This window comes from Thermobia domestica, unplaced genomic scaffold, assembly GCF_964235325.1.
Source record: "Thermobia domestica unplaced genomic scaffold, izTheDome1.hap1.1 HAP1_SCAFFOLD_93, whole genome shotgun sequence".
Taxonomy (NCBI): domain Eukaryota; kingdom Metazoa; phylum Arthropoda; class Insecta; order Zygentoma; family Lepismatidae; genus Thermobia; species Thermobia domestica.
Window position 1 is genome coordinate 742081 of NW_027655886.1, and position 20527 is coordinate 762607.

At 33.1% G+C, this 20527-nt stretch overlaps 1 protein-coding gene across 1 annotated transcript in view; it reads left to right on the forward strand.

The window, feature by feature from the left end:
• Positions 1–20527, forward strand: part of LOC145676340 (thyrotropin-releasing hormone-degrading ectoenzyme-like) — a gene marked incomplete at its 3' end in the record, with an annotated part of 87516 nt that overhangs the window by 37504 nt on the left and 29485 nt on the right. Inside the window, 3 exon segments of the mRNA XM_081747186.1 lie at positions 8032–8279; positions 15080–15235; positions 15718–16017. Coding sequence (XP_081603312.1) covers positions 8233–8279; positions 15080–15235; positions 15718–16017 — 503 coding nt within the window.

The following is a 20527-nucleotide window of genomic DNA, read 5'->3' on the forward strand; positions in this document are numbered from 1 at the left end:
ATTTTCAATATATAACTTTCACTTCATTTAGTTATTTCACTATCACAAACAAAGAAATGAATTAAAAATTATAAGTAAAATCTTTTTTCAAGAGAAATTCTAAAATTAAATTGATGTAGTTTTTCTTTAATAAAATATTAAATAAAGCATAATCAAATGTCCAATCGTCAATTTCAGTCTCATGATACGATGAAAAGACTTTGTACAGTTCATCAAGCGTATCTGATTGCACCATAACACGCCATGCATTATAACACAACATTTCACGGTCTAAAACAATGCATTCATGTTCATCTATAATACGGCTGTTTTGATAGCATCCGTCGCACAGAAGTTTATATTCCGGTTTCCATCTTGATATACATTCCAGCACACACAGTTCATTCACAGAAAGAAAAGTACATTCATACGTACATAATTTGTTTTGCAAACACATCTCTGTCTTTCTTTAAAAACAGTTCAACTAAATCACAAATATATGAATCTGAAAATGTAACTGATTCATATGCTAAATTAAATCTATTTAAAACAGTTTTGTTTCTTCTATAATTCTTATCCGAAGAACTAAAGTGTTTCTGTATGTAAAGTTCAAACACTATGTCACGAGTTTTCTTCTGAATTAGAAATTCCCACACAGTTTCTTTCAAACTATTATTAAATATTAACAAACATTTATGTAGTTTTTCGTCTGGTATTCTTATTGAACAAGGAAAGCACAGTAATGGTTCACTCAGCTGATAATTCTGAAAAAGTTCTTTCACACACAAATCACTTATTTTAAAACGATTGCACTTACAATTCACATTGTCTAATTCTTCAATTTCAATATGTGTATTAGGAATCACTTTTTCAAAATGGATTTCATCTTCATATCGATAAAATCTTCTAAACGATTCTTCTATTTCCTGCGTAGGATATAGTATTTTCACTTTATCTTGTTCTTCTTCAGGAATATCTGGATCCCATGGGTGTTGATAAATAATTTTCTGATGCTTTTCACACTCAATCTGTCTCTCTCTTGGAGAGATATACTCAGAAACAGATACTCGCTTACTACACATCTTCACGAATACTGTTAACTTAAGTAATGTTCCAATGTACACAATCACAAGTCTGCACATGCGCACAAACTTTTAACGAATGCGCATGCGCACAAACTTTTAACGACTGCGCATGCGTCCTACGACGTTCCAATTATTTACTTGTATTCTTGTACACTCCGTGTAAAACATCTTTATGTAAAAATATAAGTCTTGGAAAATCGGAATCAGACATTATCACATGAAATAAAATGCTTTCATAAAGATTATTAAAAATACATTGTGTAAGAATATGGTCTTTCTTACTATGGATATTGTGTAAATCCATATAGATTTTCTTAATTTCTTTGCATGTATCTTCTTTTAATAAAATACTACAAGCTTCCAAGTCCAACACTTCTTTGCTTTTCAACATACACATATGTCTAATGTCATTTTTGAATAAATAATTATAATAACATGCTCCACAAAGTAACACTTTGTTCGGTACCCATTTAATTATTGCTAATTTAATACAATTAATATCAATACTTGATTTATCACACGCACAATTCATTCTTGCACAAAACACGGTTCTTAACACCACGAAAAAAAATTACGTGTTCTAACAAGGAAATATTCTCAACAACTAAAACAAAGTATCAAAATCGTTTGTTCTTTCTTTACAACTAGTGCACTCTAGCGGAAAAAATCTTAAGTTGTAAAACAGTGTTACTAACTCTATATAAACTCTACACAAAATAATTTTTAACTACATATAAATCTTAATGTAATTTTTTCATGTTTCCTTTCCTATATAACTTTAGTTAGATCGTTTGCTGTGCAATTTTAATTGATATGTTTCTTGTAGAAGTCCATAAAAATACCCAAAGAGTATAATCCATTAAATGATTTCTACGTAAACTCCGTTTATATATTCCTTCGTGTTATTTATTTTAAATTGGATCATTTGCTTTTGCAAATTCAGAACACTATGTGTGAACGTTTCAAAAAAAAAGTTGTTAAATGTTTCGAAATATTAAATATTTATCCTTTTGTGTTATTTATTTTAAATTGGATCATTTGCTTTTGCAAATTCAAAACACTATGTGTGAAAGTTATAAAAAAAGTTGTTAAAATGTTTCGAACACTTCGTGTGAGCATACTAAAAGTTCAAACATATATAAAAATGAGTAAACGTTTTAAAAATAGTTGATAAAATGATTCAAACACTTTGTGTGAGCGTATTAAAATGTTTTGAAATATTAATTATTTATTCTTTCGTGTTATGTATTATAACACTCGCAAAGTTTTTAATTATACATTTCTTCAAATATGTTCTTGTCTGCAACAATATTTAGTTCGTAATAATTTTATTCTTTAAATGTTTTCTTAAGATGAATTAAACTAAAATGAAAAATTAGTATAATACAAATATATGAAATAAAACTGTGTATCAAATAATATAAGAAAATAAATATAAAGATAAATATTAAACATGTATTAGTTTCCAACATTTCTTCTTAAAATATTTAATAATAACATTGCCTGACATCAAGTGTTGTAAAAATTGTTTCGTATAAACTTCACACACACAAAAATTAATTTCTTCCGTAATACAAATATAGTTGCTAGTAAATAAGTTTCTTCTTCTTTTATGAAATATTTACAAACGTTAAATGTTTAAACGCGTTTTTTTTCACAAAGACCAAAACTTTTCTTATGTGCATAAAATATTCGTTTTTATTCAGCACTTTTACTTTTATCTTTATCAAGAAGAATATCCACAAGATCACTTAAAAACACTTCACTTTTCAATAATTTAAAGTATGTGTTATAAAACGATTCTCTTGTTAGCAAACCGATAAAATGTGATTTCGCATACGTATAAAATATATTTTCTTCCACATCTATGTTTTCCATAATATCCTTTACTCGTGATTTCATAACGTTTTCATCCAAAAATAAACATTCATGTTCCATTTCATTAAAATATCCATAACTACAAGCAGCACATAGCAAAATATCTTTTGTTTTCCACTCATGTATTGCTTTCTTTATACAGTTCGTGTCTACTTTATTTACACCGCATTTACATCTTATGTCCTTCTCCGAAAATATTTCAGTATCATCCATATATGATAATATCATCTTATAAATTTTTAAATTAATTTTCAAACACTCAAAAACAATTTCACGTAACTGTATTAAACTTTCCATAGTTATTTTACTTTTTATGTTAACTAATGCTATTCAAACACCAAACTAAATAATTTTTATAACGCCCAAACTAATTCATTCGTGTATCTTCATAAAAGTTCATGAAAGTTCTGGAAATTTTAACATCGTTCGGAAAACTTCGGCAATCTTCGGTAATCTTCGTATAAAATTCTTGGAATTACATAAAATTCTTGGAATTAGGTAAAATTCTTGGAATTAATAAAAATTCTATGAAATACACGGTCATTTACCTTTTAATCACTTTTCCAGAAATCTCCAAACATTCTTCAATATGCGTACGTGACTATTCAAGGGTAAGCGACATTCCTGTCCACAATAAAAACTTTTAACGCACACCTGTGTTCTACTTCTCCCCCAAAACAATATAAGCATTTCTTAGAAATTCCAAAACAAAATTGTGCCTACGTAACTATTCAAGGTCAAGCGACATTCCTGTCCACAATAAAAACTTTTAACGCACACCTGTGTTCTATCCCCCAACAACCATAAGCTTTTCTTAGAAATTCCAAAACATCTATTGTATACAAATATTGTCAAGGACAAGCGACATTCCTGTCCACAATAAAAACTTTTAACGCACACCTGTGTTCTACCTCTTCCCCCAAACAAACATAAGCTTTTCTTAGAAATTCCAAAACATCTATTGTATACAAATATTGTCAAGGACAAGCGACAATCCTGTCCACAATAAAAACTTTTAACGCACACCTGTGTTCTACCTCTTCCCCCAAACAAACATAAGCTTTTCTTAGAAATTACAAAAAACATCTATTGTATACAAATATTGTCAAGGTTAAGCGACATTCCTGTCCACAATAGAAAATAATATAAACAATCAATAAAATATAATAAAAGAATAAAACATCTATTGTATACAAATATCGGCAAGGTTAATAACATTCCTATCAACAATAAACCTATTGTAAACAATTAAGCATAACTCGTCTCAATGAGACTTAACTACTACGAGGGGTTTGTCCTACCTCTACTCCGTGAACAAAGGAATTCCTAGCATTCTTTCATGCACCTGGGTCTCCTTCCTCCCACCCTTTCCAGGTAGTTTCTTCAAGTTCATTCACCTGTTCTTCATCGCTTGAGGGAAGGACAAGAAAAGGGAAGGAACAAGTTTCTTTAGAGGCTGAGGAAGTTAACTTTGTATTCTCAACCATTTGTGTGTTTCCATCAAGTGTTACCAACTTAGATATCAAAGGATATTACCAAAAATATTTTACAATAATTTTTATTGGATGATAACACTAAAAATCACTAGAAATATAAGAAAAATCACCAAATACTGTATAAAATTATCATAAAATCACCATAAATTGTATAAAATCACCATAATTTGAATAAAATCACCATAAATTGTACCACAAAATAGGATAAAATTTGTAAAACTTAATAAAACAGATCATTTTTATCATAGGGAATTAGCACCACTGTTCGTGACGTTTGCGGTCTCAACTACTGTGTGTAGGAAAAAACATCTCTGTATTTAAAGAGTAAATCTTGTACGGCTTTCTTTTTTTCTTCTGATAAATCCGGGTTTATGTCAAACAAATTAATATCAAAAAATGATTTTGTTTCTTCTAATCGATCCTGAATTTCTTTTTCTGATCTATAAAAAGTTTCGTCATCATGACCACTATCTTGACAATTACCCTGTAAATCTACTTCTTGAAGATTCTCTTCTACGTAAGCAATTGGGGTGCTCTTTACTAACGTTACCGGTCTACTAGTAGGATTTGATATCAATAAAGTCAAATTATTCTTAGGTACCTTAGTAGGCAACGTTTGTAGTCCGTATTTGTCCAGCAAATTTTCTAATGGAGAGATGAAAAAATATTTATTATTCTTTTGCCGATTCTTGACACTAATTGGTAAAAAGAAATGTGACCTGGCTGGTATGGTAACCTTCCGAGTTGTAAAAACATCAGCCGACTTGTGCTGTTTTATTGTATGCATAGCGTTAGCAGATAATTTTTCCTGGGTATCAATTTCAATTGGATACTGCGGAGGCCTTGGTTTCTTGTATACTGACAACATGTTATTCTTTAAGTCAATTTTGGTCTGTAATCGATTTAGAATGTCTTCACCGAATAAAGGCAAAAAATCTCCATGCTCTAAAATTCTGAAATAATGAGAAAATGTTGTTGAGCCAATTCTAAATGTAATCAAAGCTATATAGCGTAAATTTACGACAGAATTCTCAATTCCTCGTAGATTAGTGCTAAAAGGAATCAATTTTGTGTTTGGTGGAAGCCAATTTTTAGGCCAAAGACTCAATGAACTGCCAGTGTCTATGATTACAGGATACTTTTCTTTATTAATTGTTACATTAATTAATAATTTATGTTCCTGATTTAACATTTTAATGTTCTCCCTAACTAACTAACTAACTAACTAACTAACTCTATGGCCTATGGAACCCGGAGGTTCAATGCCGCGTTCACAAAAGCTCTCCACTGACTTCTATCCTTAGCTAACTGCATCCAGTTTCTACTTTGTATTCCTATCTCTGCGAGATCCATCTTAATATTATCCTCCCATCTGCGCCTAGGTCTTCCTAATGGTCGTTTTCCTATGGGTCTTCCAGTCAAGACTTTGAAAGCGTTTCTACTTTCTTCCATTCTAGCTACATGGCCTGCCCACCTAAGCCTCCTAGACTTGACGACCCTAACAATGTTGGGTAAACCGTATAAACTATGTAGTTCCTCGTTATGAAGTTTCCGCCATTCCCCATTCTCGTTCCTCTTGGGTCCGAATATTCTTCTCAGGATCTTGTTCTCAAATACTTTCAGTCTATGTTCTTCCCTCAGAGTAAGTGACCATGTTTCGCAGCCATACAGAACAACAGGCATGATTATCGTTTTATATATTTTAAGCTTCAAATTCTTCCCTTCTATCTGATAACGGAGCTACTGCATAAAGTGATGTATTTGCCAATCTTTGTTGTTCACTTATTTCCTGTTTCTCGGCCCTCAGAACATGTTCTTGAGAGGGTTTGTCCTGGGGCCCTCTTAGGCGTTTCCCTGCTGATTATTCTTATAACATGTACTGGAAGAATGACCTTTTTTATAGCACGTACCGCATACCGTAACTGTTTCCGGCCTAGGATTACTATTATTATTTTTATTATTATTTTTAGAATTGTTCTTATTTCCATTTCTCTGCCGATTTTGATTTCCATTATTTGTATTTTTCGACCTATAATTATTACGTCCACCTCTTCTAAATTGTGAGTTCTTAATGGCATTTTGAGCTACAAGAAGAGATAGTTCAGCCATTTGATTTGCTAATTTAGTGAAATCTAATGTATTGTTTGCACTGGAATTACTAGATGTGCTAGGCGCGGGGGGTTCGGGAGGGGGATTCGGATTAGCAACTTCGGGGGAAGGATTTGGAATTATCTGATTTTGTGATGCACCCTGTAGCTGTGGTGCTGAGGGTGTAGGAAAAACTGAAGCTGGTTGCTGGTATTGATTCCAACTAGGTGTTGGGTTACATATTGGATAGGTCAGTTGTTGATGATGCACAGGGAAGGAAGCGCCAGCGATTGCTGATGAATGTAAACTGCTGACTGGTGTACTCTGATCGCAGAGTGAATAGAATGCCTGTTGTAATTCCACATAATCTCGTTTCTTCATTAGGTCATTTGCTTTCTCGAGGTTGTGTAAATGCGTTTGTAAGGCGTGAACAGTTGTAAATGTTTCTAACGCTATCTTTTGCAAAAAAGTTTTCTTTAAACCTAAGGATAAATAATTTATTTTCTGCTCCTCGGTGGCCTGAGGCAGAACTTGTCTAATGACCCTTAATTTTCTGAGAAAATAAGCATCTACTGGCTCGTTTTCACCTTGTTGGACTTGAAAAATTTCAAATTCCGCCCGGTATGCCGGTAATCTTGGTCTACTCAGTGCAACTAATTTGTCTTTTAATTGTTCATAATTAAGCGCGTCTAACTGATTCTGGGCCTTTAACTGTAGGACTAAATCAAGTGCTACATCTTGTAAGTACATAGGTAATAGTTCTTTCTTTTTCTGTTCATTCCATGAATGTATCTAATAGTGCCAGATGGTCAAAGAGCATAAAAAATCTATCGGGGTCCTCCGTAACGTGTCCCGAATACTTAGTGAGGTGTGGTATATTAAAAGAAGGGCGCGAATTCTGCTCCATGTTAAAATTGTTTTCTGGAAAAGTGTTTTTGGAAAAAGTTGGAAAATGTTGGAAAAAGTTGATGCCTTTATTTTTCCACGTACAATACGTACAGCAGTTACAAATCTTTCCGTTAACGGTATTATCATCTTTGTATAGATCACTCTGCAGCGGTCAGCAGTTTGTCAGCTGTTATCTTAATGCAAACATTGTTTCCTCTATGTAGAGCATTTGCGCATTACAATGCGAAAGCCGATTGTTACGCCGAGTATGCGTAAATATAGAACCCTTAGATAAGCTAGACACTCTAAAGCGTTTAGATAACGGAGAGAGTGTGACTAAATTGGCCACAAAGTTAAATGTTGCCAAAGCTACAATTTGTGACTGGAGAAAAAACCATGCAGAGCTGCGTATTTTCACCACAATAAATAAATTAATAAAATAAAATAAAATAAAATTTTCCTCCCGGACCTGCGCGATTAAATGTGTTCGGATTACCGGAACTCCACTGTATTTACGTTATTCATTTTTAATACATATACAGTTCAAAATAAATTTATATACGTGCATTTTAATAATGACATTAATTCTCTTATTTGCATTTCTTTCTTTCTTTTAGGGAATGATATGGAGACATCTAGCGGAGGGAAGAATGAAGTTTGTTTCACAATAGATGAAAAGAAAGAGTTCGTCCGATTGACCAATGGGCATGGCTGTTTTGTGCCCAGAAAACTCGCTATCGTTCTTACCATGATGGTGATTGCAGGGATGATTCTTGCGGGGCTGTTTGGAAATTTTATGTCCAACTGTTGGTTTCGCAATGATGAAGAATCAAATTTTGCTGAATATTCTAGAGGTGAAACTAATGTAAGACTTCCTAAATCTTTAAAACCAATTCATTACAGAATACGTTTATTTCCATTCCTCGAAGGAAATTTCACTTTCTTTGGTGAAGTTTGGATTCAGGTACTGTGCCTAAGTAGGACTAAGAATGTGACATTAAATGCTGTAGGCCTTAATGTGACTGATGTTAGAGTTAGTAGCAAACAATCTCCGGGTACTAATCTACATATAGTTGGACAACGTAGTGACGAAGTCAAACAATTTTATATAATCAAATTGAACGAAGAAATGCAACCGGATTTTATATATTCTATATATTTAAAATTTAGTGGCAAACTAAGTAATGAAAGTACAACAGGTTTTTTTCGAAGTTCTTACTTACGACAATCAACAGGAAGTGAAAGGTAATTGTAGTAATTACATCCTTCCCCACTAATTCCTTTTACCTCCTCAATTTCTCATAAAGCACAGATAAGATACTCCTACTGTAGGTTGAAGAATATTCATCGACCTTCCATATTCTATTTTCGTTTCTTTCCTTTAAAAAAAAATTAAAGAACAACTTTACAATGTCTGTACTTACTTTTATAATAAGTGGATCAAAGATTCACAAACTTATTCTGTTCTATAAAGCTGTTCGTGAACCGAAATTATTTTCACAATTGAAATTGAAGTAAATATAATTCATTTGTTCTAACCACAGAAACATGATGTTGCATGTTTTTTCTACATTTTAAGTGTTATTTCTGTGATGAAGAATATAGAATGAAAATAACATTATCCTTTTTAGACAAATAAGTAACACTTAAAGGAAATCACTCACAATCCTAGAATAACTGTTAATGGGTGGAAAATGGACATAATTACTTAGATTTACACACGATATCCTGGTGTTGGCAGAGAAAAAGAAAAAAATCTAGAGCTAAGTCTAAGCGGAATTCGACCGTGCTTACTACCAAATTCAACGTGAAAATCAAGTGCAAAAGATAGGTTATGAGTAGGGCCCGGGACCTTATGTCCTATACAACTGTAAAATATGTATGTAAATATGTCATAGAAACTTAAAAAATGTCACAAACATTAAAAAAAATTAAAAAGTCATCTCCGCAAAATACAGAAAAAAATTAGAATATGAGTACTTAATTTACAAACTCATTTTTAGGGAACATTATGTGGTTTCATTTTTCGGTATTTTTTAAAATGTTTTATTTGAACTTGAGAGCTACAAAAGGAACATTTTCCAGTTGTGTTTCTAAACAGATATTTTAAAAAGGAAAGTTCTATCGTATTTTTTTAATGTTTTATTTTACTTAGCTTACGGTTACAAAAGGAACATTTTTCAATAAAACAAGTGTTAATTTGAACAACTTGTAACGAATCTCTAGAACTTGTGATTTCAGTTTTTTTTAGTTGAACACACACACACACACACACACACACACACACACACACACACACACACACATACACACACACACACACATACACACACCACACACACATACACACACACACACACATACACACACACACAAAATGGAGTTCTCTTCTGTGAAACTTTTCATACAAGCAGCGACTTGTAGCGTGATAATGTACGTTCCACATAGCACGAAGTCAAACGAGCAAACCTCAAACATACTGTATCTGCAAATGTTAAATCTTCTTCAACATTTTTGAGAGTTAATTCTCCGTCACCACTCAGAACAGCGGCGATGTAGGTGAAAGTACCATATCCAAGATTATTGTTCAGGATGGCAGTGAACTTGTCTTTCATCAAATCTGCTGTTGGTCCCTTTGCTGTTGGCAACTTTGTTCTAACATCTTCTACGGTTTCAAGACAGTCTTGCACACTGAGAACATTTGTCTCCAATTGCTCAATGGGTGACAGCAGAAACCCAAAATTTGCAGAAATGTATACAATATCATCTTTTAATTTAATATAATTAAGCAATTCCTGAACAACACCAATACATGCTGCATATTCAGTTTGAAATCCAGCAACTATTTCGGCAAGAATAGGCAGATTGGCGCAGTAATATTGAATTGCTTTAAGCCATGTTCCCCACCGTGTCACCACCGGCTGTGGTGGTAAAGCAATATCCGGGGCAGCCTCCTTTAGGGCCTGGCGTCGTGATGGACACCTCAAGAAAATTTTCTTCATATTTGACACAAAACGATCTACGTTGGGATATCTTGCTCTAATGTCTTCATATAGTCTGTGGACTCGGTGTGCCAGACAGGTAATGTAGATCATTTTGGGATATATAACTTTCAAGGCTTTTCCTGGTTTCACCATGTATCTAGCAGCATCCGTTACAAGTACGAGAAGCCTATCACGAGGAACGCCTTCTGGAAAAACTACCTGCATTGCGTTTTCAATACAGCTCGCGATTGTATAATGGTTAACCTTCTTCAACTGCTGAATATAAACAAGGAAAATTTCTCCAGTCTGTTCCGGTTCCATAATACCAAGCACAACATTGGTTATATAACGTCCACAACAGTGTCGTTTCTTCCACTGATAACCAGAAATTTTTATTTTTCACTTTCTGCCGAATATTACAAATAGTTTCACTATAGACATTTTCCACATAGACCTTCCTAAGTGTGGATTCGTGAGGGATTTCCTTGTCGCAGTACTTCTCCAAAATCTTACGAAGATTAGGGTTTTCCAACTTCCAGAGCGGGTATCAGATGCGATAAATGCTTTACACAGGTCCTTCGAGAAAGAGGACATTCGACTGCTCTGGGACGATGTCACATGTTGAAGTAGCGTTTGTGATTTCATTTTCTTTCTACACACATTTCTTTTATGCTTCGTCGTATCTAAATGTTGCAATATGGAAGATCTCTTCGAATATCCCACAGAATTTACAGAACAATATCTTGTCATCTGTAGAGAAGACATCGCTCCCAAATTCTGCAACGTATGCTCTCAATTTCAACGAAACATATTGCTTCACAGGAGGCATTCTCTACACTTGCTCCGCTGCACGTCTGGCTAAAACTACTGTTGATTTTGACTGACGTAAAAATAACTATTTTTTCAGTTTGCTTTTGTTAAAAAGGAAAAATGAAAAGAAGAAAAAGAACAGTTGTGATTGTTGTGTGCACGTTCAACAATGACCAGAGCGCTTTTTGTTTTAAACGATTTTTGGCATTATAACGCAAGGCGGTATTATTTATCCCGTACTAAATTTTAACCTGGTAGAAAACCAAATGCGTTTCGCATAGTCTGATGCAAGTTTAATCTATCACAGCGAAAACGCGGACTTTATTACTTAGGCAGAAGGCATATAAGAAAAAGTTTAAAAAATTATCGATTTTGTGCAAGTATATTGTAATATATATATATATATATATATATATATATATATATATATATATATATATATATATATATATATATATAATCATTAGAAAAGTGAAAAATAAGTTTCCAAATTGGAAAATGTAGAAAATATGTCAAAATATGTCCTATCAACTTTATTTATTTCATCTGTTTTTTGCCTGATCTCACCCCATTATCCGATTTCCATGTAAAATAAATATATGTTATAAGCTAGGGACCGGATTTTAAGGTGCAAAAATGTGGTAGGAAAAAGGGAATAAAAGGGGCTGGAAATCATTCAAAAAGGTGAAAAAAAGGTGATAATAGATATCTTTATTAAGTGCTATAATATACAATTACATGCACATTTTTTATTCATTACACCAGCAAATATTGTTAAAATCTTGGCTTTAAACATTTGACATAAATTCCAAAATTGTATTATTTAATCTCAAACTTGTACAACATTCAACATTCTTGTAATAAAATTGTGGTTAAAACTAGTTCGGTATATATAAAAAATAATTTAGCAATATTGTGGCTTGAGAAACCTATATATACTACTGGGTTTTCAGAAACTGATTATACTTGATTATGCACAACATTTCGATGTTTTCGAATGTTAGTTTCTGTCGCTTGGAGCTCAGGAGATCCTTGAATGCGGAGAAACTTCTGTCGACATCAGCGGAAACGAATGGTGCATACCTTGTAAGCACATGAAAAGGAAGCTCAGTTGACCTTGCAAAGATTTCTACGTCCAGACTGTTTCGCAAATTCAGTTCAAATTTGTCCCTAGTAAATCCATCAAGATTGCGTCTAAATTTATGGAATATTATGTGTAAACCAGATTAAAAATAAAACATATTGTTCTGTCCAAATTTAAAAAAGATAAAAAAAGGAGCAATAAAGGTGTTGAGGGCTAAAAGAAATAAAAAGAAGGGGAAATTTTATTAAGCTAGCCGAAGAAAAAAAAAAGAGCAACACTTACGAAAAAGGTGCAACAAAGTGCGTTCATTTCAGTTCGTTTTATGCCCGGAAATACATATTTTGAACTTTGGTTCCTATAACAAATACATTTTTAGAAAAGGTGCTGCACCTTAAAATCCGCTCTCTAGTTATAACATAAACTTCCGGGCCTTAGTTATGAGATATACAAGAAAAGAAACACAAAAAGTGAAGATTAAAATTAGAGATTACCTGATGAAAGAGGTGCAGGAATTTTATTGCATACTAAGTCAATAATGTGCAAATAAAATTTAAAATCCAGAATAACTCAGGCGATGAAAAGATTTAAAGGAAAACCAGAGCTTTTAACCGGAGATATTGGGTTATAAACGGTAACAATAATAGCAAAACTATAAAACAATGACAACAATAATAAAGGAAACGAAATTTAGCAGGAATCCGAAGATGCTTTCCATATAACACGAGAAACCATACTGGCAAAATTTCATGGATGAGGATTGACCGCCGGAACACTAAAGGTCTGCACGGGCTCGAACCGAGCCCGCAGATTTAAGCCCGACCTGGCCCCGGGCCGGACTCAGGCCTACAAAGCATAGATTATTTTGGTCTTGGACCGGGCTCGAGCCGTAAATTTTTAAATATACAACCATGTTTCTAGGACCTTTTTGGGCCTAACTTTGTAAATATACTGTAACACGATATGTATTAGACTTTTAAATCCCAAGTGCAAAATTAAACCTCTAATTGCTGTAAATAAAAATTCAATTTTGGGATAATTATTAAGCTTTTGTAATTCGGGCTTGTTTCGGGCTCATTTGATTGTCACACGAGCTCGGACCTAAATGCTAAAACATATTTCGAACTCGGGTCGGGTCTCATAATATAAATTTACGGGCCGGGCCGGGCTCGGGCTAAAAATTCCGGCCAGTGCAGACCTCTACGGGACACATCCTCGCGCTCTATTGGATGCTGAAATTGGTAAATTTAGATCAAAGTTAACGACTCCTTGTAATCACTTGTAATAATTATATTTTATATGTCAAGAACAGTATACACCGTACGAATTCATCCAAACTCATCCGATCTGGATCAAACTTGGCATCATAGTAGACCTTGATCTGCTATTGAAGCTTAATGGTACCCTCACTTTAGGTTCTCTAATTATGGGACAAATTTGGGGTTTGGACTCAGTGGAATCTATTAGAAAACGTATCACAAAATATATCTTTCGATTTAGACTAATATTTTTCCATTCAAATTAAGGTAATAAAATGTTTTTACGAGTTATAATGAGAAAAAAAGATATAAAACAGACTTTTGTTTCTTTATTTATTGAACTTTACATCGTTTTTCAGCAACTAGGCTATATAAGAAGTAGACCTACAACTTAACGTGGAATAGAAACCACTGTATTACGCTCAAATATCAATACTCTCCCATCAGGAATCAAACCCGAGATCCTCTGTATCAAAAGTGCGTTATTTTCCTGTTTTTGAGAGTATTGAAACTTAATTTATACCAAAGGAAAGGCCATTTAATTGCAATTCAAATTAGGTAAACTCATATTTCTATTTTAATTAGCTATTGAATTATAAGTGTTAAGTAAAGTCTACGAGTCTGCCAGCAGAGGAATATCCTATAAAGAGGGCAAGTTTTAAATTCCTTCTACCAAATCAATGGTAGTTGAGTTTTAAAAAAAATCTTAAGCACTTCAAAGAATAGTTGAGCTTTTCTCTCTTTCTTCCGAACATTGCTTGTCTGTTTTTTTTTTTTTTTTTTTTTTTTTTTAATTCAAAGAAAATAATACAGTTGACTTTCAGTTCACGAATCTCTCTCTTCGCAAACAAATCGGTTCACGAACAAGTTTTGTGAACAGTTTTCCCTCGGCTCCCGAGATATATTTTGGGGTACAAATGCCTGTACCCACAGCTCCACGTATTCAGTATATGGTGCGTTTGCCGTCTACTTTAATTATCAGAGTGCTGTATTTACAAATTTTACATTTTATTCCTTTATGTATTTTTTGTGTTATTTTAGTTCTCATTATGCTCCCAATAAAGAGGGGAAAATACTCAGTGATAGCAGTAACAAAAAACTTGTTTGTACAGTATTGCTGTGGAAATGTAAAGGAAATGAACAATCAAACAAAAACACGAGAATAGCGGTTGTGTTTTCGACTTCGCCCAGCAACACAATATGGTGAAATCGACGACAATCTGTACAATTCTAAAGAAGGGGGAGGTAATAATGGTTGATGTTGTGGTTAAAGAAGTAACTGTGTTTTTTAAAAAGCAAATGTTTCTGTGTCTAGAATGGATTAATTGCATTTACATTAATTTCAGTGGGAAAAATAATTTTGGTTTGCGAACAGCGTTACAGAGCGGACTAAGTTCGTGACTCTGTATAGAACCACTTTCATATGTAACATGCTTGACCAAGGTTTTTGTGATTTATATTATCTGATTTTAGAATTTTAATATTACAAGTTCGAAACTTCCACGTAATACAAATTATGTTTTACTTCCAGGTGGATAGCCATTAGTCAATTCTTCCCAATACATGCAAGGAAAGCATTTCCATGTTTTGATGAACCAGATATGAAGGCAAAATTTGAAATCAGCCTTGCAAGGAAAAGTAAATTAACTGCCCTTTCCAATATGCCTATTCGAAAGACTGAACAAATGTAAGTATCCATATTATACATGATGATTCATGATAAATACAACAACTGTCATATTTATTCTGTTTCATATTTGAATTACACAGAAGTTAACATTATGATTGGTTGAGAAGAACTTTGATTAGTAAGCTGCATCAACGATAATTATTTACAATATTCTTTTAGGCACTATAGGTGTGAAAATACTAAAAGCACAGGAGCAAACTAATCACAGTATGCTACCGTGATATATATTCTTTTATGTACAAAGTTTCATATGAATGACTATACAGTGCATGTTTAAAATGGTCTGTTTAATCATAGCTTTGCTTTGATGTGAAAAAGATTAGGACTTAGGGATGTTCCGTGTATGTCATATACGTATATCTGCGACCTTCACTTGATAGTGTTCTTCTTAATTTTAATGACTTTTGATAAGTCCCTATCTTAAAATAGCTCCTGTTTTACTTTTAACTAATCTACAACCCTCCTTCTTTTATTTCCAGCAAAGAAATGCCAGGATGGGTATGGGACCATTTTCACACATCCGAGCCAATGTCTTCGTATCTAGTTGCTTTTCTTATCTGCAATTTTCCAACTTTGGGTCCAAAAACTTTAAGATTTAATGTATGGATACGACAGGAACTGTTACAGCAAGTTGAATATGCTACAGAAGTTGGCCCTCAGATTATGAAGTTCTTCGAGACTTATTTAGAAACTTCTTATCCTTTGCCTAAATTAGATGTAGTTGGTCTTCCGAAGAGTCACTATTTAGCAATGGAGAACTGGGGGCTTGTAACTGCCAGGTATGTATAGTATGCCAATAATAATAATCATAATAAAACCGAACACATAAATAAAATAAAGATACAATTTTAAATTATATTTAGCAGAATGTTATTAGAGTCATAACATTAAAAGAATTAGTCAAATCTCAGAAAATTATCTCCGTACTTGTTTAATGTAATTGGTCTAAATTTATTTACTTCGAGAATTAGTCAATCGCACTTGCAAGCCAATGTTACGTAAATTGTATTCACATGTCATGAACATATGAAAGTATTGTATCACATTACATATTCACATTTTACATACCTTACAAGTAGTTTGTACAAATACATATACATTCTACCAGTTTGCGAATTGTCTTTTTTTTTAACTACTGCCTTTTTGCTCCTTGTACAATATAATTTGTGATAGTTTTTTTTTTTATCAAATATGATCCCCAAACCCTTAATTATGTCTGCATTCTCTATATTCACACAATTAATCTCATATGTAGTAACATAATATTGTGTTTTGTTTATGTACGTCATAAATTTTGTTTTGTTAGTATTGATTTTTAGTAAATTATTTTTACATCATGCATTTACTACGTTCAAGTCTTGCTTTAGCAAATAGCCACTGCACTTATTAACTAGTCGAAACAATTGTATGTCATCAATGTACATAAATATATTTGAATATCTGATTTATAGATGTGGGAAACCATCTATAAATGAGGAATCGATTCCACCATTATCACAAATATCACTATTACCGTCTCTCTTAGCCTTAGTCCATAATTGTGGGACGATAAACTCAAAAAAATAAATAAAGAAAATAAGAGAGGCCCTAAGGGTGACCCTTATAGTATCCCATTTCCGAGACAAGTACTCCGGCCCACGTGAGAAAATATGCACGTTACCTACTTAGCAACGAGGAGAGACAATATTGTTGATAGCGAACAGAAGTGAGTATTGCTTCCAAACTTTTTCACAATTTTTTCAGCTTGACAAAAAGATGAACAATACTTTCATCTACTGTACACATTTCTTCTAAGCAACACAGCAGAAACTCTATTTTGCTAAAGCAATCAAAAATTGTACCCTTCTCTAAATAGCAGCAAGATTTTACCACCTTGTTAATCTGACGATTTATCTTAAATTTATATTTGTTGCACATTACAAAACTCAGTAATCATAATGCAGAGTTTCGTAATTCATTGTCGTCAATGAAATATTTAGACAAATATCTATTTTTTAAGTTCGGGGGGAGGAGGAGATAAATTAAATTGTATCGTTATCACATTATGCATATTTGAAAACTTGCAACAACGGGATTTTATTCTCGTTTAAAAACTTATTATTGACGGATTTCAACTTCCAACAACACGCTTATTTTCGAAAGTTTCATCAAGAAAGTGTTTTATTCATACTGGCTAAATTTTACGTGTTACTGTGGAATAGATAAACAGACATACTAATACAGTTTGATTCAAATAGTAGAAGTTTGATCGCTTCAGTTAGTGATGCTGTACATTGTAGATTTTTTTAGCAATTTCAATCCGAACCGAAATTATTGTTTGTAGAAATTTACCAACTTAACTAGTTGATGAAATTTTGATTCTACATTTGCATTTCTCATTAACATGCATTACCTTAGTAGTGAATATGTACAAACGTCCTTTTTTTTGACCTTGAAAGTACTTACACTTTTTGGTACATATTGTCGTTGAAGTAATGAATATTGTAATTACTCTAAGTACTCTCATTGAAGTAATAAATTGAAGTACAAAGGTTCAATTGAACTTGAATTATTACAGTTTTTTTACCGGTACTTTAGGAACAATTACTGACATGTAATTATGCTGTACCGGACTGTAATCTCATTATTTTGCCTACGTAATAACGACCTACATATTTTTTGTTCACTTTTTTTATATGCGTTCCTTTGTAGAGCATGTTAAAGTGACAGGATGAATTATTTTTCTGATAAAGGTTTAAATATGAAATTGAACGAAACGGTCGGCTGTGCTTGTACTTTATGTTGATTAATTATTTTTTGTGTATTTTGTAACATTTTGAATGTTTAAACGAGCTTGCCCATCTTTGAATGTGGTCTTTATAAAGTGATAAACTGAATGCATTTGTAACGAGGGTGTGACATTAGATGGATTGAATCGGCAGACTTTGTAGTGCTTTGAATTATAGCGACAAATTTAAATAAAACAACATTAGTTACTGAAAATAAATTGTTTTGGGTTTAAATGAGAAAATAATGTTAATTTAGTTCTGGGTAGGGTGGACATTTTAATATAAAGGAAGTAATTAATAATGTAAAGAATTCACGCATGGTTCTTGAAGTGTATAATTAATGTCAACCGTTTGATTTTGAAAGACTTTTTTGAAACGGAAACGCAATCCTTTAAAGATTAATTGTTTGGGGAAACAACAGGCAAACAAAACTGCAACCCGGCAGGTTTAGGACGCGACAGGAAAATTAATTCAGAACGACAAGGGTTCTTTAAGAAAAGAGACCGCCATCTGTTTTAACATAAGTGCCCGCAGGGGAGGTTGGGCGACACAGAGGATGTATTATATGAGTTATGGAGAGTGAGAAGGTTCTAGAATTTGGTAGAACTTTCTGGATTTATTTTTGTTGGTATACAAACTTTGATGCAAATCAAGTGGTTACATTTGAAGAAATAAAAGCACGATGCGTTTGAGTTGGTGAATTGTATTCTATAGAAGTTAACAGAGAAGAAGAATTTATCTGTAAGTACTGGCTTTGTTTTTTCTTGTTATTTATGTTTTCTTTTTTTCGTATGAGAAGGGACATTGGAAATGAAATACACGCAAAACATTTGTAATTGTTGGGAGTATAAGGGGGATGGAAGTGTGTTTTTATCGGGAATTGATTGCGGATTTTCCGACATCGAAAACCATATGACTCGATGTACTTATATGTAATTATAAATTAACTAAGGTGTAGTGTAATGTAATATGGAGGCTACAGGGATTTAATATTGGTCATTGCACTTGGATTTGAACCAGGGCCCTCCCACGTGGAAAACCGTACGCTAAATTTTTTTGTTCGATGGAGTTTTTTACTTATATGGCACTAAAATTGAACACAATCTGTGACTTGCCGGGAATCGAATTATGATCTTCCGCGCCGAAAGCCAAACACAATAAACAAATAGCAAGGAATTTTGGATTGTTTGGACCTCTCCGTTAGGACGAGGCGTAGTTATTATTTTACATATTAAAAGAATAGTTGTATAGACACACAAACGGACACATTTTATAATAAATATGCGATTATTTTCTTGTTCATAGGACCATAGCATATCTTCAGAATATAAGAAGTTAGTGTTACATGAAAAGACCATTAAGTGATGTGTGAAACTGATTACTTATGTAATATGGTATTAATTTTTATTATTTTTGTGTGTGGTATTAACATTTACAGTAGGGGAAAGGAACTGGGTAGCCTACACCTGCTTTGAATTTTGCTTATTTTTATCTTTAGTACTATTGAACTGAACATAAGTTTGAATTTCGGTGACGAATAATATTTTTATAATTGTTAGCATATGTCAGTGGTTTCCAACCTTTTTCATTTTGAGGCGCATCTGGAAAAAATGTTGTTTGTAAAATGCAGGAGCTGAATAAAAGCTTGGTATGTGATACTTTTGTAATCATTTTATGAGAAAATTTAGATTTTTTCTTATTGTTCCTTGATGGTACAAATAATCGTATTTGATTTGAAGTTTAGCGTCCCTTTTTAGCACCATTGTTATGTGAGACATGGACCTACTGATTAACGTTGAATTAGAATCCTTGAGCTTCAGCAGGGAATTAAATCCCCACGCCAAAGGCGCGTACGCTTACCACGTAGCCACAAAGAAGATTTATTCGTGTTTGAAACCGTTACGTGAACTAAAATACGGTATATAGTTAATTTCTTTTGGTAAGCTTCGTGTTTTATATTATATATTCACCTCGTGATTTACAGCGGTCCTAAACTAATAGATAGGAGTTTTGTGTTGTAAATGAGAGGAGAGTATTTGAAAATGTTATTTAGCTCAAAGTCGCGTCTCAGTTTTATTAATTGAATGTCGGACAAGTGCCTTTTGTACGTATAGAGCATATGGTTTTTTACTTTAACGTTTTAGGCTTACACTTCCTTGCTATGAAAGATGGGAAACTAGTTTAAAAAAGTAAAACGATTATTATGGTTTATATGAAAAAAGCACTGTGAATCAAACTTGGACCTACGTGTACGAAAAGCGCCCTGCTAGCCATTAAATTATTGGAATATATTAGACAGTATGGAGAACAAGAATTAGTACCAAGAATGTAATTTTACGTGCGTATGTGACATACACGCTGGGACGTTTTTATACTAACATTATCAGTGAGATTATTTTGTTTTGCTAATATTATATATCTAGGGTTTAGGGTAAAGTAGACGGATAAAAGCGAATACTTATAAGTAATTTATGAAGGGAAGAAATAATAGTGGTAGAGGGAAACAGACATAATGTTTCTT